Source organism: Nannospalax galili, unplaced genomic scaffold (genome assembly GCF_000622305.1).
Source record: "Nannospalax galili isolate Female #2095 unplaced genomic scaffold, S.galili_v1.0 scaffold800, whole genome shotgun sequence".
Taxonomy (NCBI): Eukaryota; Metazoa; Chordata; class Mammalia; order Rodentia; family Spalacidae; genus Nannospalax; species Nannospalax galili.
In genome coordinates, this window is record NW_008347125.1 from 2,619,529 (window position 1) to 2,633,084 (window position 13,556).

Genomic DNA, 13,556 nt, shown 5'->3' on the forward strand with positions numbered 1-13,556 from the left:
ACTGTGTAGACCAGGCTGGCCTTGAACTCACAGAGATCTGCCTGCCTCTGCCTCCCAAGTGCTGGGACTACAGGAGTGTGCCACCACGCCCGGCATTTATTTATTTTATTTTGTTTTTTTGGTCTTTTTGAGAGGGTCTCCCTTAACTCCAGCTGGCCGAAACTTGTTATGTAGACCAGGCTGGCCTTGAATTTACAGAGATCTGCCTGTCTCTGCCTGCCAAGTGCTGGGATTGAAGATGTATACCACCATGCCTGATACTCTGAGAAGATTTTTAAAAGTTTGATTGAATGCTAGGGTCTGTTTCTGCAGCCATCTCTCTTTCTGTTTGCTCATTGTCAATATAATAGTTAACCCATGTACCTAACATTCAGAATTCTGCTAATGAGCTGGGTGTGGTGGTGCAGGCCCTTAATCCCAGCATTTAGGAGGTAGAGGCAGGCAGATCTCTGTGAGATTGAGGCAAGCCTGGACTATATAGTGAGTTCCAGGCCAGCTGCAGCTATAGGGAGACTTTGTTTTTTGTTTTTTATAAAAACAGTGGCCAGGTGTGGTGGTGAATGTCTTTAATCCCAGCACTTGGGAGACAGAGGCAGGCTATCTCTGTGAGTTCAAGGACAGCTTGGTCTACATAGTGAGTTCCAGACTAGCTGGGACTACAGGAAGTCCCCGTCTCAAAAAGACAAAAAAATAAAAATAAAATAAAAAAATAAAGTGTGCTCCCTAAAATATATATATTTCAGTCATTTTAGGATATATTCACCAAATGATACAACCATCCCCACTGCCTAATTTCAGAACACTTGCATCACATTAAAAAGAAAGCCTCTATCTTCTTTCTCTCCTTCCTCCAGTACCTAGCAACACTAATCTACTTTATTTTTTTTGGTCTGCCTCCCAAGTGCTGGGATTAAAGGGGTGCACCACCACACCCAGCCATCACTAATCTACTTAATCTCTCCATACCGTACTGTTTTAGTATTGCAGCTAAGTGAATCAGACATTCTAGGGCTTTTGTGACTTTATTCCCTTAGCATAATATATCAGTGCTGCACCATGTATCAGCTTTTTATGACTGAATATTCCATTGTACACATACATAATATGTTTTCTCTGTTTCATGTCTCCATCAGTTGATAGCCAAACATTTGTTTTTTCTGTTTTGTGGCTATTTTGAATAGTACTGCAATGAGTGTTTGTGTACCAGCTTTTATGTAAACATGCATTTGGAGTTCTCTTGAGTATGTATCTACAAGTGTAATTTTTGGGTCATGTGATAAACTTCTGTTTAAGTTTTTGAGGAATTGCCAGGCTGTGTTCCATAGTAGTTGCACTATTTTACATTTCCGCCAGCAATATATGAAGATCCAATTTTCTCACATTCTTGCCAATACTAGTTACTGTCTTTTTTCATGACCTCTCTGGTAGGCATATAGGGGTATTTCTTAATTTCACTTTTTGATTGTGGTTTTGATTTGCATTATCCTAATGACTACTGATGTTGAATGTCTCTTCATATGCATATAGTCCATTTATAGAACTTTCATTGAGAATTCTCTTAGTCTCTGCTTATTATATTGGTTTATTCATCTACTATTATAGTAGTTCTTTATTTTTTATTTATTTTATTTTATATTTATGAGTGTTTTCCCTGCATGTATTTAAGTGCATCACATGCATGCCTGGTGCCCTTGGAGGCCAGAAAGGGACATTGGATCCCCTGGAACTGGAGTTAAGGACAGTTGTTAGCCTCCATGTGGGTGCTGGGAACCGAACATGGGTCCTTTGCGAGAGTAGCCAGTGCTCTTAACCCCTGAGCCATCTCTCCAACCCCAAGTTGTTTATAATTCTCTGGATAGAAGTTCTTTTTCAGATCTATGATTTGTAAATGCTTTTTTTAAAATTCTGTGGTAGATTTTCTTTTTACTTTTTTGATGGTACCCTTTGATGTACCTGAAGTTTTTAATTTTGATTGAGTCCAGTTTATCTGGTTTATGTTTGATTGCTTGGGCATCAAGTTATCTGAAAATATTTGGGTTTTTTTTTGTTTGTTTGTTTGTTTTTTGTTTTTTTGAGACAGGGTTTCCTGTAGCCCCAGCTGGCCTGGAACTAGCTATGTAGACTGGGCTATAACCTTGAACTCAGAGAGATCCACCTACCTCTGCCTCTCAAGTTTTGGGATTAAAGGCATGTTGCTACCACACCTGGCTTTTCTAATATTTTTTAATAGCTTTAACTCTTATATTTAGGTCTTTCATCCTCTGTGTGTGTGTGTGTGTGTGTGTGTGTGTGTGTGAAAGAACAACTTTGAATAGTGTTTCTCAGGCACTGTCCATGTTTTTAAAATGGAGCACTTCCTAGATTTGAATGTCATTCTTGCATAGGTAACATATTGCTTCAGTTTTAGTATATGTGCCACCAAAGTGAGCAGTCTTTCATACATTTTGCATTCCTTTTGAATAAGAAATTATAGAGGAATTCAACTTTGATCTTTCCCATGGATTTTCCATTGTACTCACTTGACCTATATGTCTGTTCTTACCTCAGTTTACTATAAGTTTTTCTGGTTCTGTTTGTCTTTTCATGTGCTGAGAATTGAACCCTGGACCTCAGCTTGCTCTACCATTGGGCACTGAGCAACATCCTTAGCCCTAGTCTTTGTTTGTTTGTTTGTTTGTTTGTTTGTGATAGGATCCCATGTAATCCCAGGCTGGCCTCAAACTCATAGAGTTGCAGAGGCTGGCCTTGAACTATTAGAACCTCCTACTTCCACTTCCCAAGTGCTGAAATTATAGGTATACACTGATATACCTTGCTAGTAGTCTTAATTACTATAACAGTATAGTTAGGTGTTTGGTGGGGTTTTGTTTTGCTTTGTTTCTGTTTTTGTTTCGAAATAGGGTCTCCTGTAGCCCCAGCTAGCCTGTACTATTGGGCTAGGCTGGCTTTGATCCCACAGAGATCTGTCTGCCTCTGCCTCCTGAGTACTGGGATTAAAGGTATGTGCCACCATGCCCAGTCATATAGTTAGGTTTTTTTTTTTTTTTAATCTATTATTACTTTTTTATTTTATGTGTATGCGTGTATTGCCTGCATCAGGTAAGTATACCTGTGCCGTGCAATGCCTGCAGATGTCAGAAGAGGCTATCAGATCCCCTGGGACTGGAGAAATGGACAGTTGTTAGCTGCCATGTGGGTGCTGAGATTCAAACCTGGGTCTTCTGCAAGAACAAACAGTGTTCTTAACCACTGGGCCATCTCTCCAGCCCCTTTTTTTTGTTTTTTAAGATTTTATTTTTTATTTTTTTAATTCATTTTTTATGTGTATGATTGTTTTACCTGCATGTATGTAAGTGCATCTGTGTCATACAGTGCCCACGGAGACCAGGAGAGGGCATTGGATCTCCTGGAACTGGAATTACAGACAATTGTTACCCACACTGGGTGCTGGAAGCCAAACCTGGGTCCTCTGCAAAAGCAGACAGTGTTCTTAACCACTGGGCCATTTTCCATCCCCCATTTTTTTTTTTTTTTTTTTTGGTCTTTTTGAGACAGGGTCTCCTTGTAGCCCCAGCTGGCCTGGAACTCACTATGTAGACCAGGCTGGCCTCGAACTCGCAGAGATCCACCTGCCTCTGCCTCCCGAGTGCTGGGATTAAAAGCGTGCACCACCACGCCCAGCCTCCATCCCCTATTTTTAAATTTTTATTTGTGTGTGTATGCCTGTGGGTGTGTGTCTTCTACATGTATTGTACCCACAGGGTTCAGAAAAGGGCATTGAATCACCTAGACCTAGAGTTAAAGGTGGTAGTGAGTCTTCTGACATGGTTGCTGGGAACAGAACTTGGGTTCTCTAAAAGAGCAGTAAGTGCCCTTAACCACTCTTTAGTCTCTGTAGTTAGTTTTAAAACCAGAACTATGAGTCTCTGTTCTTTGGCTTACTTGTTTTTGGTTTTGAGACAGGTTCATACTATAGAACCTTGGCTGGCCTAGAAGTCACTGTGTAGATCCTGCTGGCCTTGAATTCACAGAGATCCACCTGCCTCTACCTCCTAAGTGCTGGGATTAAAGTGTGTGCCACCATGCCCAGCTTCAGCTCTGTTCTTCTTCAATATTATTTTGGCTAGTCTGGATCCCTTGCTTTCTGTGTAACTTTTTATGGTTCATTATTGATGTCTGTAAGAGGTAGGCTTTTGATATAGATTGTGTGAGACCTGTAAAGTAAGTTGAAGTACATTGCCATCTTAACAGTAGTACCTTTGTAGGAACACAGATACCTTTTTTTTTCGTTCCTGTCTCCCTGAAGCCCCAGCTGACCTGGAACTTGCTATGTAGACGAGGCTGGCCTTGAACTCAGAGATCTACCTCTGCCTTCCAAGTGCTGGGATTAAAGGCATGTGCCACCAGTTTGTTTGGTTCTTGAGTAATTTCTTTCAGTAATTTTATTTATCAGCATACAAGTCCTAGGCTTTTTTTTAGGAAAATGTAATCCAAATATTTTATTTATTTATCTTTGATATTACTTAAATAATTTTATTTTCTGATCCCTTAATTTCTGTATATTGAATATGTATCTGGTGACTGCTGAATGCAAATTATTAGTTCTAGTAGTTTCTTAGTGAATTCTTAGTGGTGACTGCTGAATGCAAATTATTAGTTCTAGTAGTTTCTTAGTGGATTCTGTGCCCAAGATAAGTCATTGTTGATAATCTTGTGCATGCATTCCTATGGGTGTATTCATGCAGACACCAGACATGGGTATCTTCCTCTATCATTTTCTTTGTTGCCTTGAGACTGGGTCTCTCATTGAACCCGAAGCTAGCCATTTAGGTTAGGCTGCCTGACACTGATGTCCTAAGATCCACACGTCTCCACTCCTAATTACTGGGCTCACAGGCACATGCAGCCCTGCCCAGCTTTTTTTTGGGGGGTGGGGTGGGGGGTTCTTTTTGAGACAGGTACTCCCTGTAGCCCCAGCTGTCCTGGAACTCACTAGTAGACCAGGCTGGCCTTGAATGACAGAGATCCACTTTCCTCTGCCTCCCAAGTGCTGGGATTAAATACGTGCCCCACCACTCTCTGCCCAACCTTTTTATATGGGTGCTGGAGATGCAAATTCAAGTCCTCATGCTTGCACAGCAAATGCTCTTGCCCGCCAAACCCTCTCCCAAGCCCCATTTTTCTTGTATGTTTTTATTACTCTTCTGTTTCAGTATTGGATAAAGGTGGCAAGAGGGCTCATTGCCAACATATTCCTGATTTTGGAGGGAAAGCTTAACAGTTTCTCACCAATATGGACAGTTATGAGGGTTTTGTTTGTGTTTTGTGCAGTTACGATAAGTTATACCTCTTTACTTTAAGACTTTTAAGAAGGTAAAATGTGGAGAATGTAGTCTACGATAAAACTGTTAATATATGTGAATATACACATACATACTATTAACCAGGTGGTTCTGATTTTGCTAGTTTGTTTTCGGAGTGCCTCCCCTCCTTTGTAAGACAGGATCCCCTTGTAGCCACAGCTGGCCTGGAACTCACTATGTAGACCAAATTGGCCTTGAACTCACAGACCTGCTTCTGCCTCTGCTTCCCCAGTTCTGGGACTAAAGGTGTGTGCTACAAGGCCCAGCAATTATCTTTAGATAATTTTTTTTCATTATTGTTTTACATATGCTATTTTTTTGTTGGCCATTCAGGTTGGTTAGTTATACATTTTTACAATTCTAAATAAGCCTTTTACCCTTTTTTATTTTTTAAAACAGAGTCTAGTAACCCAGACTGGACTAGAGCTCAGTGTTTAGCCCAGGCAAGTCTAGAGCTTGCAGCCATCTTCCTCCTCCTGCCCCCCAAACGCAGAGATTATAGGTGTGAGCCACCATGCCTGGTTTACATATTCCTTATATTAATACTGTCTTAGAATAGATTTTTAGAAAAGGAATTAATATTTTAATGGTCTTGTAAAAACTATTTTAAAATTATACCAGTTTACATTCCAGCCAGCAGTGTGTTAAGTATAATAATTTCTTTTTTCCAGTTCGGATTCTGAAATAATAGGTTATGCTTTGGACACACTATATAATATAATATCTAATGACGAAGAGGAAGAAGTAGGTAAGTAATTTCGTATACATCCAAATTTGTATATTCTATGTATAATTTTGCTTTAAAGTTGGGTTTACTTTATAAATTTGTTTATAAGATACTTCCTTTTCGTTTGGGGTTTTTGTTTTGCTTTGTTTTGAAACAGGGTCTCTCTGTAGCCCCCACTGGCCTAGAACTTGCTAAGTAGACCAGGCTGGCCTCAGTCTCACAGAGATCCACCTGCCTCTGCCTCTCACAGTGCTTGCTGGGAATAAAGGCATGCACTACAATTCCTTGCTGAAGTTTTAATTTTATGTTGTCTGTTTAATATGACACGATATGAGTCAGTCTGAAATCCACTCATTTCTTTGGTATATCCTCCTTTTCCATTTTTGTTTCAAAGTACTTGGATACTTAAAAGTACGGTAGCTTGTCATTTTGTGAAATGTTTGGTTGAATGTCTGTACATTTTGTTCTATATATTGCATTGAGTAACATTTCACAGTACTGTTGGAGAGTACTCTCCACATGTCAAGTTGGTTATTACAGTATGACATAGTGAGTTTTCCATTATTTTAGAGAAGAGCAGAAATGTGTTTTAAAAACCTAATTTAGACTTAACTATAATAAAACAAAAATGCAAATAAGTGTTGACCTTGCACATATTTTATTAAAAGTTAAACAGAAATATATGTACATGTTAACATCATAGAATACTAGTAACAGAAACATCTGAAAGAAGTTCTGTTGAATAATCATAATCCCTGAGAACTAAATGTACTTTTTCTTAAAATTTGATATCTTGCTTACAAGTTTATTAATTTCACAGGGGTGAAACTATTTATTAAACATTTATTACCCATGTAAAAATGTTGTTGATCCATATGGCAGGTATATTAGTTACTTTTCTGTTGCTGTGATAGAAACACTGACCAATGAAACTTATAAAAGGAAGAGTTTATTTAGTTTGTAGTTCCAGAGGGGCAAGAGTTCATCATGTCGGGGAGGCATGGTGACAGAGCTGGCTGGTGTAAGAGCAGAAGCTAAGCGCTCACATCTTCAAGTAGGCACAGGAAGCAGAGAGCAACTGGAGATCTGGCAAGGCTTAAGAACTCTCTAAGCCTACACCCAGTGAAGTGCTTCCTCCAGCATGGCCACACCTTCTAAGACCTCCCAAAATAGCACCACCAACTGGGAATAAAATGCTCAAATACTTGGAGCCTATGGGAGACATTATCATTCAAAGCACCACACCAGGCAATACTTGAATATACTCACAAGGCTGTTCTTTAAAGAGAAAGATGTTATTTCTCCTGTTTTTTTTTTTTTTTTTGGTCTTTTTGCAACAGGGTCTCCCTGTAGCCCCAGCCAGCCTAGAACTCACTGTGTAGACCAGGCAGGCCTTGAATTCACAGAGATCCACCTGCCTCTGCTTCCCAAGTGCTGAGACTACAGGCGTGCGCTACCACGCCCGGGTTATTTCTCCTACTTTTTAAAAATTCATTTATTTTTATATGTGTGAGTGTTTTGCCTAAATGTAAGTGCACCATATGCATGTGGTGCCTGAAGAGGTCAGAAGTGTGCATTGGATCCCCTGGAACCGGAGTTATAGACTATTGTTAGTTGCTCTTTGGATGCTGGGAACCGAACCTGAGTCCTCTGCAAGAGCAGCCTGTGCTATTAACTGCTGAGCCATCTCTCCATCCCTTCTCCTAGTTGTTTTTAAAATGTGAAAACTAGATGAAACACACTCAAAAATTTTTTAAATCCAAGCACTTGGGAGGCAGAGACAGGCGGATCTCTGTGAGTTCAAGGCCAGCTGGGGCTACAGGAAGACCTTGTTTCAAAAAAGAGCAAAAAAATTTCTAAAAAAAAATTTTTTTTTTTGGTCATTTTGAGACAGGGTCTCCCTGTAGCCCCAGCTGTCCTGGAACTCACTATGTAGACCAGAGATCACAGAGAGAGCTGGGATTAAAGGTATGTGCTACCACACCTGGCTAAAAAAAAAAAAAATTTTTTTTAAATATTTTCTTCCTTAGATCTTGTTTGGTTTTTTTTTTGTAATTGTTGCTTTGTTTTTTCCCTTTTCGTGTGTCTTTTTAAATTTTTATTTATTATTTTAATTTTATGTGTATGTGTGTATTGCCTGCATGTAAGTAAATGCACCCGTGTCGTGCACTGCCCACGGAGGACAGAAGAGGTTGTCGAATCCTCTGGAACTGGAGTTCTGGACAGTTGTTAGCTGCCATGTGGTTGCTGGGATTCGAACCTGGGTCTTCTGCAAGAACAGTCAGTGTTCTTAGCCACTTAGCCATCTTTCCAGCCCCTGGCTGTGTCTTATTTTATTGTTTTCTTTTGTGTATTTGGGGTTTATTTATCTATTTTTTAATTTTTTGAGGTAGGGTTTCACTGTATAGTACACGCTGACCTTGACTTACCACATAGCTCAAGCTGGCCTTGAACTCCCAGTATTTTTGCCTCTGCTTCCTGAGTGCTAGGTTTCCAGGCATATACCACAATCCTTGGTTCTAGTACTCTTTATTTTTAATTCAGCATTCAAAAGTTGTTTGGATGAATAGGGAAAACAACATTTTTTTTTTTTTTTTTTGGTCCTTTTTGAGGCAGGGTCTCCCTATAGCCCCAGCTGTCCTAGAACTTACTATGTACACCAGGCTGGCCTTGAACTCACAGAGATCTGCCTGCCTCTGGGAGAACAACTTTTAAATAAACAGCATAATAATTTTCTTAGAACATTTTCTTTGAAACTTATTTGAGTAAATTTTTTTGTTTTTGTTTTTGTTTTGTTTTGTTTGAGACAGGGTATCCCTGTAGCCACAGCTGGCCTGAAACTTGCTATATAGACCAGGCTAGCCTTGATCTCATAGAAATGCACTGGTCTCTGCCTCCCTAGTGCTGGGATGCTGGGATTAAAGGCATGCACCACCATGCCTGACTTTTGAGTAAATGTTTAAAAACTAGATATTAAGAAGCCAGACATCAGAGCTAGGAGAGATGTCTCAGTGGTTAGGAGAACTTGCTGCTCTTATAGAGGACCTGGGTTTGGTTCCCATCATCCACCTGATGGTTTACAACTTTCTATAACTCTAGTTCTACTGGATCTGACACCCTTTTCTGGCCTCTGTGGGGACTGTACACATGTGATACACATTCATGCAGGCAAAACACACATAAAATAAAAGTAAATAATAATTTAAAAAGCAGGAAACAAAGCCTGGTGTGGTGGTACATGCCTTTAATTCCAGCAATCAGGAGGAAGAGACAGGCAGATCTCTGAGATCCAGGCAGCCTGGTCTACATAAAGAGTAGCCCCTACATAGCTAAAGACCCTGTCTTAAAAAACAAAAACAACCCCCAGCCAGATTATTAATAAATGTATTCTTCAGTTCTATCATCAATACTTTTTTTGGGGGGGGGGTCTTTTTGAGACAGGATCTCTCCGTAGTCCCAGCTGGCCTGGAACTCACTGTGTAGACCAGGCTAGCCTTGAACCGTATTAATAAATGTATTCTTCAGTTCTATCATCAATACTTTTTTTTTGGGGGGGGGGTCTTTTTGAGACAGGATCTCTCTGTAGTCCCAGCTGGCCTGGAACTCACTGTGTAGACCAGGCTAGCCTTGAACTCACAGCGATCTGCTTGCCTCTGCCTCCCGAGTTCCAGGATTAAAGACTTGCGCCACCACACAGCCAATACTTTATCTTTATTGCTTCATTCAAAGATAATTGTTAGCTGACATAATGAACTCTGTTTTAGAGTTCTTTACCTTAGTATTTTATAACCCTTTAATGATAAATCTCATAGTCCTAAAAATAGAGGCTATGCTATATATTTTTATGATATCTCAGATGTTTGACTAAAATAAATGTGACCTCTTTCCCAGTTATATTGCTTATTTCATCTTTTAAAGCTCTTATGCTTATACATCTACATAAACTATTTTCTTTGTCTCCCACTTTTCACTTACTTATTTTTGTCTACCTTTTCAGATGATATTGAAGGTAAAAGTTTGCATTTACATATGCATGGTGCTTTTAACCTAAAACCTGATCTGTAAAAGGACACTGTCAAATGCTATTTCTTCTGGCTGGTAAAAACTGACATTTGTGTTACTGTATCAGAATCCACAATTAAAGAGGAGTTTTGGTAATCTGTTTTGGTGCACAGTAGACAGAAAAAAAAATTCATTGCATCTTTTAATAAAATTAGTTTTTTTCCTCTGGCAGGATAATTTATTCAAATTTGTCTTGTGTATACTTCCTAGAAAACAAATTTTAATTTATTTGTAAGTAATATTTGGATATGTATACATACATATCTACTTAAATTTAGTAAGAGCTGGAAAGTGTTCCAGTTCAGAGAATATGTGTATATTGATATTGTCCCTTTAAAGTAGTGCATGCACAGTAATGTTCTAGATACTGATTTTTACATTGATTTGTAGAATTCATTAATTTTTTTTTCTGATAACTGAAGTTCCAGTTACCTTTAACAACATTTCTTTTTGTCATAATTAAAATAAGTTTTATTTTATTTTGTTTCACTAATTTTCCTAAATACTTTTAAAAATGAAATTTTATCTAAAGTGGATTTAAGATTTATGGAGCAATGTTGCCAATACCTAACAGAAAACTAACGTACTAAAATACATAGTATTACCTTTTGTGGTGTTTTAATTTGTTGTTTGAAATCAGAAACTGCCTCTGCACTGTGGGTTGACTCTAGCCAAGCTGTTTCCTTTGAATGTTATGGGTCAGGAGCTGTTTCTACTATTGTTTTCTTATGTTTGTGTAGAGCTTTAAAGTTTGTAGAGTCCTTTCATGTCCATTATCCTACTTTATCCTCATGCAGCCTTTGAGGTAGGTGTTATTTTCTCCTAAGATGAAAAAATCAAAGGCCATTGACACCATTAATAGGAGAATAATATTTTCCCTCTCACTGCCCTTTTTTTTCTTACTTTTAAGTATTCTATAGATTTTCAGTTGAATAAACTGTGGCCAAGTCTACTTTACTTTGCTATCTTGAAATTCTGAGTTATGTAATTCATATAACTGGTTGATAATAGAATTCATTTAGAACCCGGGCATGGCAGACACACCTTTAGAATCAGCACTCGGGGGGCAGAGGTAGGCAGATCTCTGTGAGTTCAAGGCCAGCCAAGGCTACAGGGAGACCCTGTCTCAAAAAGATCACACACACACACACACAAATCATTTAGATATGCACTAAAAAATAGATATAATCTTATTTAACTAATTGGCTACCCTGTGACATATCTATTTAACTAATTGACTATTCTACTACATTAGTTAGAATATTTCCTTTCTTCATTTGGTTGGTTGGTTGATTGGTTTGTTGATACAAGGTCTTGCTAAGTTGTCGAACGCCCCCCAAGCCCACCAGGCTTGGGTCTTCAACAAGAAAGACACTCAGACAAAAGTCTGAAGTTATACAAGGAATTTATATTTAAAGGAAGGCAGGTACAGGTTGGGGAGTGATCTTCAGAAAGAACTCCTTGTGGGGTTCTCACAGCTGTTTTTGTATAACTCAGAGTTGGGGTCGCCAAGGTGATTTTTCTAACAGAAACAAACAAGTTACTATGGATACAGCAGGTAGCTGCATCTTCCGGTGCCTGGAGACCGAACCGAAACTAACTTTCTAGAAGACTTGATTTATCACACAGGTACAGCCTGTCAGCTCTGACCACTGAAGCAGAGAGCTCAGAAACTCTTAAAGTGGCACTCTTCTAATTTCCAATGCTTATGTCAAGCATGGCTCCCGACAATAAGACACGGACCCTGAATTTTATCTGCCACAGCCCTGCAGTGAGAGACAGACTTGGGAGGCAATTGCAGAAAGCTAGAAGGACAGACACTGACAAGCCTAAGTCTTCAGGCAGCAGGAGGTTCAGCTCAGGCAGTAAAGTGGATAGGGAAAGGTATCCCTGCCCTGGGTTTTTTGGAACAGATCTTTTCAATGGAGAATAATCCTGGAATTTGATAGTCCTGAACCTAAGGTCTGCAAGTAGATCAACTTCTGGAGCTGTTCACTACTATACAGTCTAAACTCTAAAGCTCCAGAAGAACACTTGACACTTGTAGCTACGTCCCTCCATCATAGAGATAAATACTTAGTTTAGAAAGTATGAAGGCAGGTCCTCAGCCTGCACAGATCTCAGCACCGTGGTTGCTTTCCATACTCCCAACTTTCAAGGGAGACACTATCAGCTAGAACACTAGCTACCCAGGGGTATGATCAGGAGAGTCTTCCTTTTTGTATCACTCGGGGTTGGGGGTCGCTAAGGTGATTTTTCTAACAGAAACAAAAAGGTAACTATGGATACAGCACGTAGCTGCATCTTCTGGTGCCTGCAGACCGAACCGAAACTAACTTTCTAGAAGACCTGATTTATCATGCAGGTACAGCCTGTCAGCTCAAACCGCTGAAGCAGAGAGCTCAGAAACTCTTAAAGTGGCACTCTTCTAATTTCCAATGCTTATGGCAAGCATGGCTCCCGACACTAAGTAGAACCTGACTCACTTTGTAAACCAAGTTAGCCTTAAACTTGCAGTGATCCTCCTGAGTGCTGAGATTATAGGCATGCACCACCATGCCTTGTTCTAGATTATCTCCTCTTAGAAGGCATTTTTTTTTCTCTATAATATAGACTATGGACTTGATACAGAGCTCCAAAATAAGTCCAGAAATGTTTTTAAATAGTTTATACCTCTGGAAAATGTACAGCTGCAATACATTTTAAAACCAAACATACTTATGTCTTTAGTTAAAAGCCAGTCATTAAACAGACCTGAAAAGTGTTCAGAGGGGTAAAGACTTTAAGATTAGTCACTGATTTTGCTTAATGTATGTTTTAGTTTGTTTCTCCATTGCTGTGACAAAATTCTCTAACCAATACCAGCTTGGGGAGGAAAGCGTTTATTTTGTCTTACATCTCCTGGGTCTCGGTTCATCATGAGGGAGCACAAGGTAGGAACTCAGAGCAGAAACCTGGAAGCAGGAACTGAAGCACAGGCCATGGAGGAACGCTGCTTACTGGCTTGTTCCCCTGGGTCATCCCCCACTGGCCCATGCCCCCCGGCCCATGCTCAGCCTGCTTTCTTATATAGGGGTGTCACCGCCCACAGTGGGCTATGCCCTCCCACATCTCTCAAAATCAAGAAAATGCCCCACATTTTCCTGGACTTGGCCATAGGCCAGTCCAATGAAGGAAATTCCCCAATTGAGGCTCCCTCTACCCAGGTGTGTCAAGTTGACAACTAAAGTTATCCAGTACAATGTATCTGAGGTTTATCTATCTTGTAACAAAGGAATTTTTTTTATTTCTATTTTTTCACTTACACTAAAAGATTATTCATTTTTACAGATTAAATAAGTATAGCAGCCGGGTGTGGTGGCGTACGCCCTTAATCCCGGCACTCAGGAGGCAGAGGCAGGGGG

General features: G+C 39.7%; 1 protein-coding gene across 4 annotated transcripts in view; it reads left to right on the plus strand.

The window, feature by feature from the left end:
• The window catches only part of Uso1 (USO1 vesicle transport factor), a 98,783-nt gene that overhangs the window by 14,204 nt on the left and 71,023 nt on the right, over positions 1-13,556 (plus strand). For 2 of the 4 annotated variants that reach the window (XM_029568521.1, XM_008843492.3), the window contains exons 4-5: positions 6,035-6,111; positions 10,088-10,099. In XM_029568521.1, the coding sequence (XP_029424381.1) occupies positions 6,035-6,111; positions 10,088-10,099 (89 nt within the window). The remainder of the gene's footprint in view (positions 1-6,034; positions 6,112-10,087; positions 10,100-13,556) is intronic. The other 2 variants (XM_008843493.3, XM_029568523.1) reach the window with 1 other exon arrangement.